Source organism: Stigmatopora nigra, chromosome 15 (assembly GCF_051989575.1).
Source record: "Stigmatopora nigra isolate UIUO_SnigA chromosome 15, RoL_Snig_1.1, whole genome shotgun sequence".
Lineage (NCBI taxonomy): Eukaryota > Metazoa > Chordata > Actinopteri > Syngnathiformes > Syngnathidae > Stigmatopora > Stigmatopora nigra.
Genome location: NC_135522.1, coordinates 4335779 through 4357491, shown reverse-complemented (window position 1 = coordinate 4357491; position 21713 = coordinate 4335779). Strand labels below are relative to the sequence as shown.

The 21713-nt window shown below is 39.9% G+C and overlaps 1 protein-coding gene across 3 annotated transcripts in view; it reads left to right on the top strand.

Annotated features, from left to right (window-relative positions):
* rbfox3a (RNA binding fox-1 homolog 3a) overlaps nt 1–21713 on the top strand; it is a 257697-nt gene that overhangs the window by 179847 nt on the left and 56137 nt on the right. The window contains exon 1 of one of the 3 annotated variants that reach the window (XM_077733852.1): nt 11889–12379. The exons of the other annotated variants lie outside the window; for them this stretch is intronic. Within the exon in view, the coding sequence (XP_077589978.1) occupies nt 12254–12379 (126 nt within the window). The 5' untranslated portion in view covers nt 11889–12253. Of the gene's footprint in view, nt 1–11888; nt 12380–21713 lie in introns of those variants that run through there. 3 annotated transcript variants of the gene reach the window in all.

Below are 21713 nucleotides of genomic sequence, written 5' to 3'. Positions count from 1 at the left end.
TAATGGTATTGTTTTGCTCAGGTTGCTCTGGGTTTGAACCGGAATGACGGACATGACCAAATTCCCGCAGACCCGATGGTTCCTCTGAAATTGTCTGGGAAAATGACGTGAGGTCAGAGCGACTCGAACCTTTTCTGTCCGCCGCAATCACGTCAAATCATTTGCCGTTACTCTTGGACGGCGGTGTCAAATTTGTGAGAAATGCCCTCCGGTCGCTGATGACGGAAGGACGGGCAGACAACCCTCTCGCAACCCGTCCTTTTTTCTGCGCCCTCCCGCAATAGCTGTCAATCAAGAAAGCAAGAGCGAGTGATAGTCCGCCTACGCATGATAGGTCCTGATGATCCGCCATGGCCCCTCCTTCTTCTTTTAATGTGATTTATCTTAGTGCTACCACAAATAAGGGGTCAGTAAAGGGTCAGTGTTAATTTCTATCTGGAAAAAAAAAAAACATTTAAGATGATGTAAAATGATCCAAATCACAAGCTAGTTCAGGGGTCGGCAAACTTTTGGGCCTGGGGGCCATATTGACTTTAAAAATTTGACAGATGGGCCGGGTCAACACAAGATATAATACATATAAAAAAGTGCATCCGTTAACAGTACATATGAAACATAAACAGAAAAAAAGGACTAAAATACTAACATACTCATCATTCATCATTAAAGTAAAAAGTATAAAGTACAAAGTAAAGTAAAAAGGAGCATCACGAAGTGTGTATTTTTCATGTACTTTGGCAGAAACTGACTTTCTTTCAATTTTTTTTGCGTGGCAACATTTCTTGTACGGAAATATACATTTATTATATAGCAAACTGTAATACCGTAATGTTTTAGTCCCATCTTGGTTCGGCCTTACTTACTGTAATATACCAAAGTACTATTACACACATTAGATTGACACACCATACTGCAAGAGTTTATATTAGGCCCCCTCCTCCTCCAGTGGCCTTCAATCACATGGGAAGGGGAAACAAAAGCCCGCCTCCAGATGATCTGTGCTGATGATCCAATATGGCTGTATAGCATAAAACCCCCCCTTCTACTCTTTCCCCCATAATGCAATGCAGCTTTTGTTCACTCCTTCTTGTAAGCACTTCTTTGACTGCGACTTGTCACGCTGCCGCAACAAATTAAGGAGGCGGTAATGGGCCTGTGTCAAGTAGACGAAGGTGCTGGCTTCGGGTGAATAAAGCACCCCGATCCCCCTCACCTGTCTCTGTGAAAGGTGACGGCGCTCGCCGGGGTTTCGCTTTTAATGAGGAAGTCAACAGATGAGCCTTCACGACGCTGTTTTAACGGTTCGCTCGGAGCCTATGCATTAAGGTGGCCCCACGTCCAAGGAAGTAACACAAAAGCATAACCGATAGTCTTTGTTGCTATGGGCCAGGCTGCAATTTAGTTACCCGTTCTGGCCTTATGTGGCATTATTTTACATTTTTATTATCACTTATTAGTGAAAAGTACTCAGTACTGTGACGTTATGTACCTAAATGTAAGAGTATATGTGATGGAACATTACTGTATATTCTGTGAGTACTTATATAGGTAAGGCTAAAGTTCTAATTTGTAACAAAGCTTAGTCAATGTATTGTAAAATCATATTTATTGTAGTTTTATATATAGGGCATTCAAATGACACAAATACTATGCTTAAAAATTCTAAATAATAGGTATTTGTGTACAATTACTGATTTAAGCAAGCAATAGTTTTATATTATGATTTTTGTGGCATAGTATACTCACTTAATTGTCATATAAATACTGAAATTATATGTATTGGCATATTCGTTTATATATATTGTTGTACAAATTACAATGACATATATTGTTATACAACTTACAATTTCATATATTGTTATACAAATTACAATGACATATTGTTATACAAATTACAATGACACATTGTTATACAATTTACAATTACATATATTAATATAAAAATTACAATTACATATATTGTTATAAAAATTACAATTACATATATTGTTATACAAATTACAATGACATATATTATCATACAAATTACAATTTGAAAAAAAAGTATTACATTTCTTTGTTTAATATGTTCAATTCAGGTTAACCTTCCACTTACCCAAAATACAATTACATATTCATCATAACGTACAAGAACACTTGACTTCACGTTAGCTAATTTGTGGTAACATTCCTGGCCATGACACACTTTTCTGTGTGTGTATCTTTGGCGAACTTGTGCAACATCCGCAACCCTCCCTTAAGCACACAGCGGCGTTAAAAGCAGACGTCCTCTAAAATATTGAGCGCATCATTTTCCATTCATGACTCCCACTCTGCGATATTACTCGCACAATTCTTCTCCCACCTTTTGGCGCCGAATCGCTCAAAGCCACCGTTGTCGTCGTTCTGGGGGAAGATCTCCTTAGAAAATGTGGTCCATGTATCGCCATAGTGGTGCACCCGCGGGTGACGGTTTGATGGTGCGTGGAATGGAAAGTGGTAGTGCGAGGTAGCTGTTACTTGCCGTGGTGGGTGCGCCATCAGGGTAAGGGGTCATAGCTTATCTAATGCCAGCACAAGCTGGCAAACTTTATGTTGATGGAAGTGGAGTAACAAGACACTTTTCTCTGAGTGGCTCTTGAAAATCGTCCCTTTTTACCATGATGACTAAAACCAGTTCAACCATTGAGTGTATTTATACATCTGAAGAATGATTACACCTAACTTTTACATGCTCAATTACCATCTAATGCCTTTATTCAATGTTTATCCTTTCCTATATTTGAAGGAACACAAAGCCAATATGTCATCTGAAACAACCACTAAATTGCATTAAAATAATTCGGAGACTATTTATTGTAATGAGAGTAATTTCCAGATTATGATACATTATTTCATAGTTTTTCAACATATTTACATCTTACTTAGAACTTCCGACTTTTTGAACTTAATAATAATAATAATGATTATTATTTGACCATTTAAAATCAATGCATTAGGCCAATTTCTTCCTATTATTTTTATTATTCCATTATTTGTAGCTACACAACTCTATCTAGTCAGTAGTGTATTTGCGCCTCTACTATCTTGTATGGCAGGCATAGGGAACCTATGGCTCAGGAGCCACATGTGGGTCTTTTAATGGGTGTGTATGGCTCTGAGCTAAAATATGTCATTGATTTTTTTTTTCTGCATGCATTCTCTTATTGATACTCATTGAACTCATTGATTTTCTTTGATTAGCAACAGCGTAACAATGTTGTCAAAAGTATTTAGACTTTTTGTACTTTAAAAGTTATAAAATGACCCAAAAAAATTGCACAATTTCTTGTGTTTTAACTTTTAAATAGTGTGATATGTCTCTCAAGGAATAATATTTGAAAGGTTCTCGACCCCTTGTTGTATGGGATATGTTTGGATGGATCCATGTCGCTTGGTGGCTCTTATTTGTCTTGTCTCGGCGCTAAACGTTTCCCTCCCGAGACTCTGGTCCATCCTCTCACGTTCTTAGCTGCACTTTGGCCGACTCCCAAGAGTCTTGTTGGCGCAAGTCCGCCATCACCTTAGTTCGCTCACGGTCTGACACCTGTCTGCCCAACTCACCCTTAATCGACATTCCGTTCCTCACCTAACGTCCGCAACTTGAACTCGCGACCCCTCAAGGGACGGCCCCAACCACGTGGGTACGAGTTGAAGGATCTACGTTGCCCCCTTTTTTCCACCCGTCTACTATTTGGAGTAATAGTAGTGGAACACAGGGTCCGCTGCAAGGGAACATTACTGGCCAAGACCAATCTGCTCCCAAATGGAATATACTTTATGTCAGCAGTGACCATCAGGGGCGGCAGACTTTCCTTGCGGCGTGTGCTGCAGCCATCATGATTAAAGTTTTTTTTCTGTTCTTTTTTTTACTAGAATGTCACCCAAATGTAAAATGCACACAGCAGCTAGAACGGACGGGTGATTGCTGCCAATAGATTTGAATTGTGGGGCAGTTTGGCCATAAAGAACAAGCATGACATGTGCTCGTTAACCGGAATGGTCTGTCAGCTGCCGGGAACGTTATGGCTATGACCAGAGCCGAGGTATCGTTGGTCCTCGTCAGGTAGAAGGTAACCCGAGTTCTTGATTGACAACTTGTAGTCTCATTAGCTCATCAGCATGTCATGATCATCTCATAAAAATCAGTTTTTCCTGGAAGTCAATGTGACGTTTCCAACGGTGATTATTAAACCAGGCCAATTGCGTGCCGTAGTCGGTGAAGGGTTGTCACATAGGTTTCTCGCCGACATCTCTACAATCTCCGGATGTCGTGCAAATCTGGTGGAGACGTTTCCAAGGTCGAAGGGAGAATTAGTCCTCTCAATTCAGACCTGCCAAATTGTCTCCGTTTCAATTTACCGTAACAGAGACTGGAATCACCCTTAGCCCACCGACTAGTCTCAAGGCCACTAAAAATGCAAAAATGTCTTGGCGGAGTAATCCAAAAGTTGTTCATTAGTGCCACAATGTTTCTGCACTTTTGTATTTTTTTCAGCATTGTGCCAACCAATGTTCCCTCAAATTTTCCGTTGGTCTGGACAGAAAGGCAACCTCCCTGAGCGCAATGAGTACCAGTTTGAGTGACATCATCATTGCTCGCTATGGGCACACCAGTATCATACCTGCCATAAGCAGGTGCATGTCAATGTTACCTCTAATTTTTCATGTAAAACATGCAGTAAAACACGAAAAAACATAAGAATTTGGATTGTATTTACTGCGCACCATATGATTGCTGCTGCGCAAAGAAGACAAAAGTAGTGCGCAATTCCAGAAAATCTACAATTAGATGATTCTGGTCCTTTGCTTAAATTCTAACCACTTTTGAGTTATCATCACAAAGCTCCTTCTGGTCCAAGCCAACCAGCAAGAAGGCACTAGCTTAGCTCAGCGCCACGTTGATGTACGAGCGTCAGCGGCGAGTGTTTGAAAACGTCCTGAGACGTTGCTGGGTTTGAGCGATGGCTGCGACCGAGCTGCTGATCCCAGCAGCGGGCGCATTAGTCGCCCATAAAAGGGAGCCGCCATTGCGGGATGGGGGCGGGACCAAACATATGAGGATGAATGACGCCACATAAAAGCTACGCTCTGTTTCCAAAGCCATTACCGGAGGGGAGAGAGACACTGACACATACCGAGAGAGAGAGAGAGAGAACCTCGGCTGGCGCTAACGCCATGCAATTGAGGAATGGATCCCGGCGAGCACTTGCACTTCCTGCCGCTACTGTCCATTTAATCAACATTTTTTAATCAATGGCACAGTCGATACCCGAGCTCGCCGGCTCCTGTTGGTGAAAGCAGATGAATGTAGCATGCAGCCGCCATTTTGTGTACACATCGTTCAAGATGTCAACTTTCAAGCACAACAGCAAACACTCTGGACATAACAATAAGCGCAGTAACTCAGTGACAGCCATAGACGTCCAATCATTCTTCCTCTGTTCACCACTTGCAGTCAACAAACTTGGGTTGATTTAGATCAGGGGCAGGGAAACAATGGCTTGGGAGCCACATGTGGCTCACTAACCTGTGAGGTAAAATATGTATTTAAACCGCTGGTGACAGAGCCGAGTCCAGAATGCACCAATAAGAGCTGACACTACTTTTTTTCATTAGAATTGTATCCATGCTTATTTTCATTGATTAGCTCCTGCTTAACTGTATTGTCAAAATAATTAATTTAGTACTTTAAAAGTAGTAAAATGACCCCCAAAAAATCACATCTCTTTTTCATATTACTCTTAAATTCTGAGTATAGCTCATAAGGAATAAAAATCTGAAATTATGAATTTTTTATGGCTCTCTATGTCAAAAAGGTTATGACCCCTAATTTAGATAAAATACAATTGATTGAGTTTAATGTGTACTCATCAAATTTCACACTAAACTTCTTAAAATTGACTCATGACAGCCTCTAAAAAATCAGCAAATTCTGCGTTAAATCCCAAAGAATCACATATTCAGTGATTTTCTCAACTCAGTTGCAATTTCCAATCCAAATATGTCTGTAGTTTGCTTCCTTTTGTGCTTTTAATGATAGTATCCACCACCTCCTCCCGTTCCACGGCCTCCCAATTCCCCCAACGATCTGAAAGTGAAGAAATCATGAAGGAGAGCCTTAATTATTATTCATTGAGGCAAACATCTCTGGTGCCTTCCTTCCTCCCTCCTCAGGGTCGCAGGCCCCCATCTCACAACATGTCAAGCTACATGTAAAAAGGCTGACCCACCCACTTGGGTTCCTTCGTATGTGTAGCTTAGTTATCTGTAAGAAATACGACACAAGCTTTAATTAGTGGGCCGCCATGACACCTCATCAGTGGACCTTTAAAGAGAACGTAACCTCCCCTTTTCAAACGTACCCCCACACAGCACCCCCTGGGCATCCTCGTGGCCCCGCTTGGCATTGCCGAAATGCCAGATAATGAGCAAGCTTGTCAGACTATGCGGGGTGGGGGTTTGGGTTTGAGACCATTGGAACGCCGATCCTCAGTCAGCTCCGCCGTTGTCTTCTTCTTCTTCTACTTTAACGTCTTGGGATTTGGTGGGAAACTTTGTGAAAAAAATATCAAGTGCCTCCTTTGGAAGTCAGTATTTTATCATCTAAAAGACAGCGTATTGGAAAAAAAAGTGCCATACAAAGGCGAATATTATGGGAAATTGACTTATGAATGTCTTGTATACAAATCATTGTCTGTCTAGAGTGCCTGCCAAACCATCCAGTGTGAAATTAAACAAGCAAGTAAATCTTTAATTAGCTGACTAATTCTGGAAACGTGTCTGTAAGCGAGGTCTTATTCATTTGACTGATTTTTTAGCGTTGGGTAATTTACATAATAACTGAAATTATCTATCGACGACATGACGTCTAAGTGTAGGAAATATCCTTTTTTTAAACCATGGTCAAACTCAAGCCTACAGAGTTTGTATTTAAAATAAAATTAACAAAAGGGCATTCAATCAAGTGATGGCAATAGAAAAGTCCAATCTGTTTTGATAGGGACGTTTGGCAGTGAATAATGACTGACACCCAAAATTGTTTGTTTATAACTGTACATTTTTCAAACTACCAAAATACATACTCTGATTACTTACTATACAAAAACCTAATACATACTCTGATTACTTACTATACAAAAACCTAATATATGATTAAAAACAATGATAAAAACATGATTTTCTCTTACATTTAACATAAAATTTACCACTCTGCATGTCCAAGTAGCTGTAAAGAATAGGTAAAAAAACATATTATTATTATTTTTGCTAAAAAATAAAGACAATTGACTGCAGTGGAAGGCAGTTCTTAGTAATACAAAGTGAAATTAATATAGCACAAAATACACTTGCAATAACAGACTGTAAGAATAAAATGATAGCACTAATATTATGTTTTTAAAAGCAGGAGGTTTGATTGCATCTTGCATTGGATCTCATTATATTGCAGACCTAATTAAGTGGGCCATGAGTGTATCTTATTGCATCTTGTAACATATACGGATAAGTCAATAAGAAACTAGAAAATTAAATGAGTTTAACTACTAACTTCAATGCTTTAGAGAGGCATAAAAAAACAAAAAAGTAAATAAATCAACTGCTGAAGTTGTTGTTTTTTTTGTATTGTTGTGTTCAGCCATGCCTTGGTTATTATTTTTAATAATATTTAGGCCAGAAGTCTCTTTGGAACAATCCATACAATCAGGTCGTTATTAAAAATAAATTGCACGGTATGGATTGTGCAACTTCTATATACGCTGTAGTGGTTTTAAGACATTGAACGCAAGGCCGTCGTATTAATTAGGACGGGAATGTATTGTGCATGTTTTTTTTTTTATTTTCCACTCTGATCTTTCGTCCATTGTTTCAAAATGAAACAATTAGAGAATTGTAGCATGCCAAGATTGGAAATCTATTGATTGTTTATGTGAATATGCCACCAATCGTCAGGGTCTCTTGCTTTATTGTTCAAAAATTAAGTTAAAGATAGAAAAGGGGAGTATCACATAAGGTTTTTTTTGATAATCATTAGTTTTTGGGGGGGGGTGAGTAATTGGCTCATACATAAAACACGTTATTCATTGTTTAACTATACTGGTTTTTACATTTCAGATGGAATATACATTAGAAGTTAATATTATGCAGGGAGGAAAGTTGAACTAGTTTTTAAATTAAAAGCAGATGTTTGTAAACGTCACATTTTTGCTTCATAATATGATTTAATCGACGACTATACTAATCTAAAGTATTTGTTTATACACTTTTATTTCTTTGACATAAATAAAAATAGTTAAAGTACATTTTCTTGAAAAGTAAATGAAGAAATATATATCAAGAAGATCAACAAAATGATTTGAACATATTTTAGCTCTACAATGACTTATTGATTTAGTTATATATTTATTTGTAGTAGTAGCTCTGTTTTTCGTATTTTACAGCCCCTCTATCTTTTTTAAATGACATTTTAATATTCCTTTCTACTTTAGTCTGTACTTTATACTTTTTACCTCAATGATGAGTGATGAGTATGTTAATACTTTAGTCCTTTTTATCTGTTTATGTTTCATATGTTCTGTTAACGGATGCACTTTTTTATCTGTATCATATCTTGTGCTGACCCGGACCATATGTCAATGTTTTTAAGTCAAAATGGCCCCTGGGCCGAAAAGTTTGCCCACCCCTGTGCTAGCCTATCCCAGTCGAAATAGATTGGACATCTATCGCCGCCAATCCCAGTCAACGCACCAGTTTATGTACATTTTGTCATAACGCAATATACATTGGCATCGGACACTGATCGCCAAAACGTTGCCATGGCGATCCCTGCCTGGACTTGTTGTGCCGATATGCCCGACGGTCGTTGATGTTTTTTTTTTTTTTTTTTAATTGGCGACGACCCAGCGTGTGTGCATGTGAGGGCTTTGATTTCACATGACAAAAAGAGAAAAAAATGTCAGCGTGGCGAACACGCCGGCAGCCCTCTTTGAAGCGTGCGATCTCGCTGTGCTCATTTGAATTATTAACTACGTCGATGAGACGCGCAAAAAAAGCCGCCGAGGTGGCGAGACGGTCGGTAGAGGCAGGGTAGGGCCTCAAGATGGCTGCCAAAGTAGAGACATACACTTTTTGGAGTTTTTTCCTTGTACTGTTGTGTAAAAAACAATTCTATGAATTCCCTACGCTACGATCTCTTAAGCAGGTGATAGCTGGTCATTTGAAAAGTCGTAAGAACCGTTGTATTTGGATCGTAACGCATAATAACAGTTCTCCAAGTCAGTAGAAAGACTATTATGTTGTTGCGTGGAGGCTCTCAAAAGACCCAGGCATGGCCTGAGTACACACTTCTGTGCCACATTTACTGCCGGCTACGTTTTACGATACATCGATCTCACTTTTATGGCACACGGAAGGCATCGGCGTGGTTATGGTGCCTGCCAGCTACGTGCATGTTTGTCATGGGTTGTTCATTGGCTTGGTTTCACAATTCTTTTAGTGCTTCTGTTGATGGTACGACATTTTATGATGACAAGTGGAACTTGCTTTGAGGGTTGTTGTTTCAAAGAATGAACAGAATTGGAATGAAGGTATTCCTGTATGTTCCAGAAGAGTATATTGTTAATGTACTTTTTTGTAGATCTGTCTAAGTGTTTTTGTGGAATTGGATCTCTTATTGCTATCAAGGCAGTCAATTATAATTCCGATCCCAATGAAAGACGAGACAAGTACTGTGTTTTGGGGTCAAAGTGGCGGCCCGGGGGCAAAATCTGGTCCACTGCATCATTTTGTGCGGCCCGAGAAAGTAAATCATGAGTGCCGACTTTTTGTTTTAGCATCAAATTACAATGAAGAGTATATATTTATATTACATTTCCTGATTATTCCCCTTTTTAATCAATATTTTTTTAAATCAATTTTATCTGTTTTTAGTACAAAAATCTATTTGTAAAATCTAAAAATATGTTTAAAAGGATAAAATAAACATAGTTTTAGATCTATTAAAAAAACTGAGTATTCAGGTCTTTTAATCCAGTACATTTAATCCTTTTATGTTTAAAAAAAAATCTAAATATTATATCTAAACGTCAAATCAAATTGACGTTAAATTGGCCCAAGTCTGACACCCTTGCTTTAGTACAATATTTATACTTATTTCACCTTAATTGTGCTTTTTTTTTTAATAGTACGCCTTCTATTTCCAAAAAACATGCTAATATTTTAGTCTTTTAGTTCAGCCTGTTTTGAATCCCATTGATTACTCTTAAAATCTGCTCTGGTTTCGTCTTTCATTTGTCCCAGTCTTGATCTTGGCTCTCCCAAAACGATGGTCAGCCAACCATGGACGTCACCAAGTCCAAGTTTTCATCGGGGCTTGCAATGTTGGGGGTCATAAAAGTGTGATGTAAGCTGGTCTCTTTGTACATTCTCTTTGTCTGCGCGCCGCCTTTAAAGCGCTATCAAACGGAATGAATGAGGAAAGAGACACACTCAAAGGAAGGCGCCAGCGGGTTTTGGCGGTGCCGCGCTCGCTCGCTCGCTCGCTCGCTCGCTCGCTCGCTCGCTGCTCAGCACGAGCACGAATGGCGGAATTTTGTTTTGTCCCTTTTAACCGCTTTATGTGGACGCTGGATGTTCACTGATGAGCACATTTAGTCAACCAACTGTCATTGAAAGGAAAGTCCGCCATTGTGATGTGTTTTAATGCCAATGCCTTTAATTTCAATGGGTTTTCTCACTGTGTGTTTGAAGGGAATTTCAAACAGAATATACTTTCTTAACTCACTCATGAGGAGTAGTGAATGTTTCTAGGCAAGGCTTTTGGAGATTTTTTTTTTTTTTGAATACCTTGTTATGATAAATAACGTATCTCGGCCAAATTTCATCATGCTGAGTGCAACTATTTTGGACTTGGGTTTGAAAGAAAGTGAAAATTAACAGATGGAGGATGAACTTGCTCTTTTGGAGCAAAGTGGATGATGTTTTGTATGTTTTTTGATGTTATCGAGAGTATTTTGGGGATATTTTTAGCTACCAAGTTTGGTCATGTTGTATGTGGAAAGCTATTTCAATGCGTAATTTATAAAAATCAAACAAACCTTGAAATTAAGCATTATGTCCACTTCCAACCAAATATTATTACTATTTTTTTTACCATAATGGATAAGGTCATCTGTAGAATTGGTTCCGTTATCTTATATATTTCTAGATCCATTTTTAAACGCGTAAATTATAAAAAAAAAAAAAAATTGAGCAAACCTGGAAAATATGCATTATGTCCTATTCAGACCAAACTTTATTATTATTATTTTTTTACTATAATGGATAAGTCAACTGTAAAACGGGTTCTGGGTTCTTATATTTTTCTAAATCCATTTTGATATGTTTCAATGCTTTTTAGAAAAATTAAGAATTTGTAAGAAAAATTCCTGAATTTTGCCACTTATTCCACAAACATGCAAAAAAAAGCCTGAAAATACATTGCATTTTCTTGACTTCCGAAATAACTATTTATATAAAAAGTGTACATTTCGCCACATTCAAAAAAAAAACCCAAATGTCATCCGCCTATTAAAAATTAAAACAGTTTGTTCCTGCGTCTAAAGCATTAAAAGATGGTCCATGAGGGCAGCTGTGGCGTAACGCTTCCATTTTTACTACATGTGTTCGAAACCACACGGCAGCCTGTCCTTGAGCGCCGTAGCATCCGCCGAGAGGCGTGTATTTTGGGGGGTAGGGGGGGGCGTTCCGACGGGGAGCGGGGGCCGCAATTAAAAAGCAGCGTGCGGCGTCCCGCGAGCTGCTAATGCCTCGGATCAGCTGTTCTAATGTCATCCCCATTCCCGGACCGTTTGATGTCGAAATCCACCGGGGACTTCATCAGTAAGACAACCCCCACCAAAGCAAAACGGGCCAACCCCCTGTCGGCACGGCAATCCCTCCTCCTCCTCCTCCTCCTCCTTCTCCAACCCCTCCTCACCGGAACCTCCCCTTCTGTGTCTCGACGCTTTTGTTGCCTTTTATGCCGCTCAAAGTAAACAGAGTGGTGGCGAGGACTAGAGCGAGAAAGCCAGCTCCAGAGAAACACGCTGAGAAAGGGCAAAGGCAGAGATCGCGATTAAGGCGGAAGGAACGCTCCGGTGCACGCGCCACAGCCAGGGAAAGTGTCATAGCCCAAAGACCGTGCGATCTGAGGACATCCAGCCACATCCACAACCCGAGGATCCCCCCCCTTGTGTAAATGCGCAAAGCGTCCCGTTACCCCACGCTGAGCTCCATGGCCAACTCCGGCTGCCTGCTGCTCTCTGGCTCGGGGATGCTACCGCACTCACTACAGTGTCCTCCCGCTTTCCTCTACCTGCCCGAGGTAAGACCACCACTCCAACCCCATCCTTCTCCGTATTACATCCTGGGATGGGGGCGTGTGTGTGTGTGGAGGGGGGGGTTCGTTACTACTCATCCATCACTAAAGTCATCTGGACTTTTGTACAACTTGTCCAGAGTGAGGTGGGCATTTTTTTTCCAACTCCAAGTTACCTAACGTGACCCGCCTCCTCCAAAGGGATTTACGAGCAAGGGTCCCGTCTATCTCGTGTGCTAAATTACAAGTGGCTACTGCAACGGTGATAAAACTCTCTCTCGGCTCTTGCCTGGGTCTCACAATGCAAAAAAAAAAAATGTTTTCTCGCGGTAGAACTTTGCAAATAGACCAAAAAATAAACTATATTTGAGTGGTATCTCTTAGGGAGGGTCTTAATTCCCAGGTTAATTGCCAAAAAGTGGCATTACAAGGAGTTTGGCGCTTATTATAGATAGTTTGGATCATTTACACATTTTCTGCTTACTTTATTAGGTTTGTGTAAAATACAGATTGCCTAAAGTGTCGCAAAAAATAGTTTTTTTTGTGTACATTTCCCACATACTCTTTGTTTTGTACACGAGGGGGCACAACAGGGAGTATACTAGTTATTGTACATGTAATGCTTGGTCATCCAACCCCCCTTTTTCTATAACCAGAGTGGTTGGACTTCATTTTGTTCACAAGGTGGCATAACAAGAAGTTTCAGTGCTGCTTCAAATTTGGTTGTTTTGTGCATTTTGCATGTTTGAATCTGTTCCTATTGTACTGCAGAATTCCCTAAGGTAGCATAACGGCAAGTTCATTGCCTTGTGTGTTGCACATACGTCTTTTCATGCTTTCTAATTTCCTACCTATTCTTTTAGATTGCATGGAGATTCCCTATGGTGACATAACGAGGAGTTTGGTTGTTTTTTGTTGTTGTTGTTGTTGTTTGGCACCAAAGTATTGCTATTCCTTCATTTAAAATTCTTCTTTTTTACCACTACCTTAGTGTTTTTAATTTGTTCTGCATTTTACAGAACCTGGAGATTCTCAAAGGTGGAATAAAAAAGAAGTTAGTCGTTACGTTTGATACATTTTTTCATAGAAACGAGAGCATTTTTTTCCACTTTTGTTTTGATTTTCCGTTACTGTCTCTAATCTTTTTGCCTTTGTTTGTTTTGTGTAACCATAGCAGAACCCCCCTGCTGTTTTTCTTAACTTCTATGTGAATATTTCGGTTTTTGTGTAACCAGGTGGCCTAACATGGGACTTGGTGTCTTTGATTGGTTGACAGTTGCTACTGTAGTATTGTTTTTTTCATCATCCGCCTTGCTTGGGCTAATAGGAACATATCAAGGCGTATTGTGTCTTTTCATTTCTCTGCCCTTTTCATTGCTTATTCATCTTTTTTGGAATACACATCCTCTGTCAATGCCCCAATTCTGTTCTTTTTAGTCAATCTCGTCTTTTAGTTCACTGCCTTTTTTCTCCTTTTCGAGTTTTTGTACATTTTCCCATCTTTTCGTTAGGCATAGAGTCGAAAAAGTGGAGTAAAAAAGGAGTTTTTTTTAGTTCAATTTGTTGGCTTGATGTGGTATCGTCCTCATTTGCATTTTCCCTTATTTCATGCCAATTTTTTCTATTTATTTATTATTATACTTAGCATAAGTAGAGTTTTGTTAGATCTGCTTTGTTGGTGACTATTTTTTAGTCATTTTGAACCATCATTTTGCTCCCTTTTGATTTCTTATACTGATAAATTCTTTATAATAGTCAATATCCAACCCAATTCATTGACATCATCATCCTAAATGTTTTTTTTATTTCATCTTTAAGAAGGTCAGAAGCTTAAACTTCCTGTGAGTCATCTTCTTTGGCAGCATCTCTTGTTGTTGTTTTTTTTTTTTTTGGCGGAGACTCCTCACTGTGCCGCAAAACGGGAAACGTCCCTGTGAGTCACACGAAGCGTTCCCCGACCGCTCCCCACGCTCGGCGCTTTTCATTCCTGGGATGCCGTCTGCTGTGCCTCCCTCCCTCCCTCCCTCCCTCCCTCCATCCTGCCTTCCTTCCATCCCCCTCGCTCATTGCGACAGCGTGAATCCGTAGAGAATGTACAGTAGGAAGGGGGGCGGTGTCATTATCTCTCGCCAGACTGCGTCGCACTTTGTTTGCATTCCAAATGACGCCTTGTGTAAACTTGCTTATCATTTGCCTTATTATTGCTATTAGTCTACATCACATCATCTTTGATGTTCTTTCCTACGTGAAAGGCACCGCGCAAAATGAAGTCGCCATTACTAAATAGGCGTCTAATACCCTCCTATATATAAAATCGTTTCATATTGCTAGGCAAAGCAGCCTTGACTTTTGCCTTGTCTTGTTGTTTGTGTGAATGGTCGCAGTGTGAAATAGAAGCTTGAAATTAGCGTGACCGGATGTTTGGTCGCCGGTCTTTTGGTCGCCGGTCAAATGTACTTCGATATTAAACAGTAAATTTCTATTAAACAGTACTTAGATATTAAACAGTACTTGAATATTAAACAGTACTTACATATTAAACAGTAATTAGATATTAAACAATACTTGGATATTAAATAGTAATTAGATATTAAACAGTACTTGGATAATAAACAGTACTTGGATAATAAACAGTACTTGGATATTAAACAGTACTTGGATATTAATATATAATTTTCAGAGTTGGTTTCAACACACAACCAAAAGACCGGTGACCAAAAGGGACCAAAAGACCGGCGACCAAACGTCCGAACACCGAAATCAGTTGCATGTTGCACAGCCAGTCGCTGTTCTGCCTTAACGGTATCGACATAAAATAAACATTTTGATTCCTCTCTAAGATATTTCCAGAAAAATCTACATAAATGAGTCAAAACACGAAAAAACTTGTCATGTCAATTACAGTAATTCAACGCCTTGCTGGGTCATGTGCCACAAGGAATGGGGATTACGGCCATAGAAGTCCCTTGTGTTTATACGTGCGTAGCGGTGGCGATATTGTCTCGCAGGCTTTTTTTCTGCAGCGTCGTGTTGGTTGGTCCGCATGCTCGTAAAAGGACGACATTTGCTGTTTAACGGCTAAAGGGCCTGCATATGGCGACAATCGTAAAGCCAACTCTATTATCTCTCGGTGGGCAGTGGGGGATCACTAAATCCTTCCAGCACGTTTGTTATGTTTGCCCCCTGCATTGTAATCCCTTATATCTGCTGTCATTTGTGGTTTCTGCATCATGCCCCCATCTGATAGAAATACAATCCTTTTGTATGACTTTGTCATCAATACCGCTAAATAAATTAAAGAAACATGAAATCATTTTAGGGAAAATGGAGGACGTCTATCCGTTGTATTCTGTAAATCTGTAATCCGTGAAGTCCTTAACCACTATTGGCAGGAATCGATAATGCATCCTGAAGAACATTAAGTGATGTAACAAACCATGGGATGGAAATTTGATTATCCTTCTCATATTGCAGGAATTAGCCAGTTCCATCTGTAGGTGTTAGACATAAGTGTGTCATGTGTAATATCCTTAATCTTTAACAGTCGTGTTAAAAACCTGATGCCTTCAAGTGTAACGTGGAATTATGACATCATATCGCCCTAGTCTATGATAGGAACTGTTTTGAATATAGCATACGTAATGAGCATTGTGGGTAACTCCTCTTGTCAACCTTGCAAATGGTCTGTTTGCACTTTGTATCCTGGTTTCTATTGATTTAGGGGGATTTGTTTGTCATCTGGTTTGAAATATAGGAATTTTCTTCTATAATTCCATTGGGGTATTTTCATCCCTGCATCCAACGCTCCAGAGTTCCCCCTTTTTCTCTCGTTCTGATGTTTCAAGGCGAGTCGGAATGCAAAGAATACTCTTGACACAATCCCCCCGTCTTTTTCGCCTCACTTCAGACCTTGATCCCTCCTCCCTTACCCCCCTCTGGAGAACCAAAGCGACTTGGAAACGCGAAGGAGTCAGAGTCGGCGGTCTCGCGAGGACACTGTCGACGCTAAGCAAGGCGTCTCTTCTTTCCTGGGGGTAATTACTGCGGGTCCTGGCGCGCTATTGACAGCTGTAAATGGCGATGGCGTCCGGGGGTGGCCTAATGGGTTTTTGTCACTACGCGGGCTCTCGTTAGCGCTGGAGATGAGTTTGAGGAATGAGCCCGAGTCTCGGTCCCCCCTCTCCCCTCCCCGCCGCCATCGTGGCCCGTCAGACCCCCTGGGGAAAAAGGGTTAACGCATTGCAGTTGATTCTGTTTCAATCTACCGTCGGAGAGTCCAATTCTCGGCCCGAGACGTGGCACACTTTACTTATTGAACAAAAGGCTCTTGTGTCAAATAAAAGCGCACCCCCCTCCACACCCCAATTCGCACCTCTCGCACTCGACTCTCGCCTCTGAAAATAGCTATACAGTGGTGCGGGAACATCACTTTAGCGAGCTGCGGCAAATGTCCTTTTGCATTACAATTAGATCGATTTTTTTTTAATTGAGCTCTAGAAACTTACTGTGAAAGCACGCCTAGGTGGCTAATAACATTAGCTTCAAGCATGACTGCGAGTCATTTATTATATTTTTTTTACATTGTCCTATTATCATTTTTAACTTTCTGGCATTGACGATAATGGGAAAAAAAAAAAATCTCCAAATACGAGCTATTTCTGCAACAAAGACACCATGATTATAAATTATTGCTACTTTAAAGACAGAAATAACAAAAAACATCAACAACCTTCCCATGGGTGGGCAAACTTTTGGGAACGGGGGCTAACATTTACTTTTTAAAATTTGACAGATGGGGCGGGTTAGCACAAGATACGATACAAATAAAAAAGTGCATCCGTTAACAGTACATATGAAACATAAACAGAAAAAAAAAGTATTAACATACTCATCACTCATCATTAAAGTAAAAAATATAAAGCACAAAGTAAATTAAAAAGTAATGTACTAAAAAAATATTAAAATGTCTTTTAAAAAAAAAGTTAAAGGGGCTAAACGCTTTAATATTATACTCAGTAATTTAACAAATTGGCTGCTTTTGATGGCGATAAATGTTCGATCTATTCAGGGTAGGAGGCTTTGCAGTGGTCACATGGATGGGAAGTCCATTGAGTGAATTATTCCAAGTCTTGCGTTTCAACCTGATAAATGCCAAATGCAGTCAACATCATATCACTTATTCATATGCTTACGTCGCTGATAAAAGCACACTGCTTTAAAAAATGGGTCTACCTTGATATGAAAATATTACTCTGGCGTTTCCTAGACTAAATTTGACCACGTTGACTCCTCTTAAACAGCTGATTCACGATGGCCACAGCTGCGACAGCGGCGTGCCTGATTGAAATGTTTTCTCGCTTGTCGCCGCCCCGGAGGGAGGATTGTAAATCACAGCTCAGTCGTTTGGATTTGGAAATTTCATTTGGTGTGTGAGCGAGTGAGTAGAGTTCCTTTTTTTTTTTCTCCCCCCTGAAGGCTACCCGCCACCTCTACCGCTGCCGCCGCCACCACCGTCTTACCCCACTAGACCTTTACAAATTGAACAGAATTACATTTGTTGCCAGTGCACGACAATGCCACAAACACATTTATATGTGTGAGCATGACTGTGTGCAGGGATATCAAAACAAAAGACAAAAAAATGGAGGCCCGCTTTACTTGGTGTCAAAGAAACACGCTACAAACAATACAATATACTCTATCTTACCATATGCCATTATGATTGAAATATTTAGAATACGAAAAAAACATTCATTTAAATGTATTTTTATAAGTCTGGATTATGTAAATTGAACAGAATATGAAAGACTAGTTAAATCATGAAAGATTTTTCAGATTTACTCGCATATAAGCCGTATTTGTCCCTCAAAATAATTTCGAAGGTTCGGCTTATATGCGCATAATAGACGTTTATGTATTTTTTTTCTTTTTAATTGCAAGGAATTCTTAGTTTTGAACTTTCAGATCAAATATTGACTACTTATTGACAATCATCTATGCACGTGTCCACCAACCAATGGGAAACAGTCCTTGTTTGGATAGTACAGGCCAATTCTTAGCATTCCATCAACGCAGCGGCTCAATTCAGTGCATCGACGCGTGCATATCTCCACTTAGCCGATAATGCTAAACATCGCGGGAGTGTGCTAGCCCCCGGAGCATCGTACCAACTGCCTGCCGTCGCCTCAATTAGCATGCAGTGCGCTAATACTCTTCCACTCTTGCAAAATGTCCTCACCTCCGCCCATAATGACTTGTTTTTTTTTCTTCCCCATCTTCTCCGGCAGCACAGGTTTTAATTAGCACGCCTGCTAAACCAGTGCACGTCAGGTGGCAATTAGTGGCAAACGCCTCACTGTTTATTCAGCGATGGCGCTCGGTCGTTAACGAGCTTTTCGGACAACAAAAGGCTTCTTGGAGTTGTTAGAGAATTTGCACCATTGTTGACATGGAGTCATATTTTTCGTATTTTTTCGGCAATATTAGCCTCAATAATAGCGAAAAGTCACCGCAAACTATGTTCCCTCTAATTTTTCGTTGGTCTGTGCAGAAAGACGACCTGTGACATCATCATTACTGGCTATGGGCACAACAGTATCACACCTGCCATAAGCAGGTGCATCTCAATCTTCCCTCTAATTTTTCATGTAGAACATGCTGTAAAACACAAAAAACTTAAGAGTGGACAGAGCTACTGCCACTGGTTGTCGCATAAACGGTGTCATCAAAAAGTTTGGATTTTATTTACTGCGCTTCATATGATTGCTGCTGCACAGAGAAGACGAAAGTAGTGCACAATTGCGCAGTTTAGAGTGAAGATTGATCATAAAGTTGTAAAACCGACATCAGTTTCCCCGAAACACGCAAAATCAACAAATTTGCAAAAAAAAGTCCATAACAGTATGTGTGAAGAATTCTCAAGAAGCATTGCTTAAAAATAAATCAGGGAAACATTCATTCCCCATTAAAGTACTACTTTTGGATGCAGGAAAAATTTGGTAGGACTAAATTGGAACAAAAAATCTGACATTTTGTTTTGAATCCGCTCTATTTGCCTGATTCCAAATCGAAAACCCACCCAAACGGTAGGAGGTATCTCAGACAGATGGGGAACCCTAAATTATGATGGATTTTTTTTTTAGTATGACATTAATTGCAGGGGAGGCAGGAGGTCAGACTCAGCCGATTGGCCGTGAAAAGGCAGCACGTGGAAGGCTCGTGGATGGCCGCTTGCAGCTTTCATTTTATTTGTTTCCCCCCTACGGCTCATTTCACGCAGCTCCGGGGACGTCCTCTTCTTCCTCCTCTTCCTCCTCCTCGCCATGCTTGAATGCCCCTCGCGGGCCGCCGGCAAAGTAGCGAGGGACGGGATGGAGATCGGCAACACCGTGAAGACAAAGCTCTCACACTTACACTGAAACCTTTACCTTTTTTTTACCCCCAGTACGTCGTATCCTGAGGTTTTTCTATTTTGTGGAACGGGCAGCTAATGTCGATAACGTGCGGCGTGAACAGCGTGAGACCAATTATTACTCGGCCAGTGCAGCTGTGATGATTACGTTTGGAATGTGGTATGGTCGTCCTTCAAGAGATCGACGCTCATCAGGGAAGCTTAAGATAAGGGGGGGGTGTCGGTGTCCTTAAACCACATCAATGACTTCATTTGTTTTTTTCTGGTTAATAGCAGCCATTAGCTAGTTTGTTTTGGAATACTTTCAGGTGGCCAAAATCAACATTTATAGAATTGAGTGGTTATCATTACGAAGGGGTTTTTACGATCTATTCTTTTAGATCTGGATCTAGACTGGTTAAGCAGCGATTGATGTATAAACGAATATAAATGCAAAACATTGAGCCAAATAATCCTCTTTATCTAAGGAGATTTTGTTTAAAATGGTAATCATTCTAATGACAATAGTTCAGCAACTAAATTGTCATGGTTTTAAATCGATGTAAGGCCTTTTGAATGGATTTGTGACAGACAAGTGCAATATAGCCATTGATTGTCTCGATGTTGAATGAATCGGTATCCTATCGTGTAATTCACAAAACACTTTCATTTTTCTTCCTCTTTTGTGTCTGAAAGAAATGGCATTTCATTTCGTTTCAAGCGAGATGATTTGCAGAGTATTTTGAGCCACGAATATGTAATACCGAAAGAAAAAAAATCATTATTCTACACACCTTCACACTTGGTACACATTGTTGAATGAACTCACCTTGTCACACATTGTTCGTTAATTAATACACAGTCTGGCTAATTAGGACACACTAATCAACATATGCTAATTTTTAACACACACACACACATTTTCTCACAATAACATTACACCAAACACCAGCTTTAATTATTTTTTATTAATTGTATTAAGCGATGACTGCCATTATCAGCAATGGACATCTAGTCAATTAGAATTGGAATGAATGACCAACTTTGACTCTAATACCGTCAATGACTTTGAATGTGTCTTAGCTAAAATAGCCATAAACTATATTACAATTCTAAGCAGTATAGTATTTTTTGTAAACCCCCTTGGAGCATTTCCATCTTTCCCAAAGCCTCTGTTGGAATCACCATTCTTCTTCTGCTTTGTTGATTTTCCCGTCTTTTCCCCCAACATAAAGGGACAAAAACAAACGTGTGTCTGAGTGTACCGGAAACTTTACGAGCAAAATGTTCTGCCTTGTGACCACAAGAGGTTTTTGGTTACAGGGATTCCACCAACAAGCAACAACAAAAATTGGAGTGAGGCGGCCAATGAAAAATAGTGAGGGATTCCAAAGGGAGGAGTTTAATGTTTGATTGATGGTTTGAGTACATTTGGAAGTGTTTTTTTTTATGTAGATTACAGTTACTCCGTACAATATTACAAATCTACCTATATTTAGTCATGATACTAGAGTACATTAGATTTTTTTGTTTGGTAATAGCTAAACTAATAGTAATTGAGGTCATGCTGTTGTTGGATGTTTTTTGAGGAATTTCTATTGTATATTTATTCAACCTTGTGATCACTGACCTCATTTTGTTGAAGTACTGCACATTGATGTTGACAACAACGCATACGTAACCCTGGCGCCCCACGTGAGTGTGCAACGGTGGCTTATTTCAACTGTTTAATGCTAATTGCGGAAATTAACATTTGAATGAAGCTGGCTTTGGATGGTAGAAGTAAGAAAATATTGATGTTAATTCACATGGGGTGGCGAGAAAGGGCAAAGTGTGAGAAGTGGAGGTGAGATAAGGTGGTTTATGTCAGTTCCATAAATGCATCCCCCGGTCTCCATTAGCATGCATTAAAGATGGCCCAATTACAAGCGCTGAAATGAATCAATTACT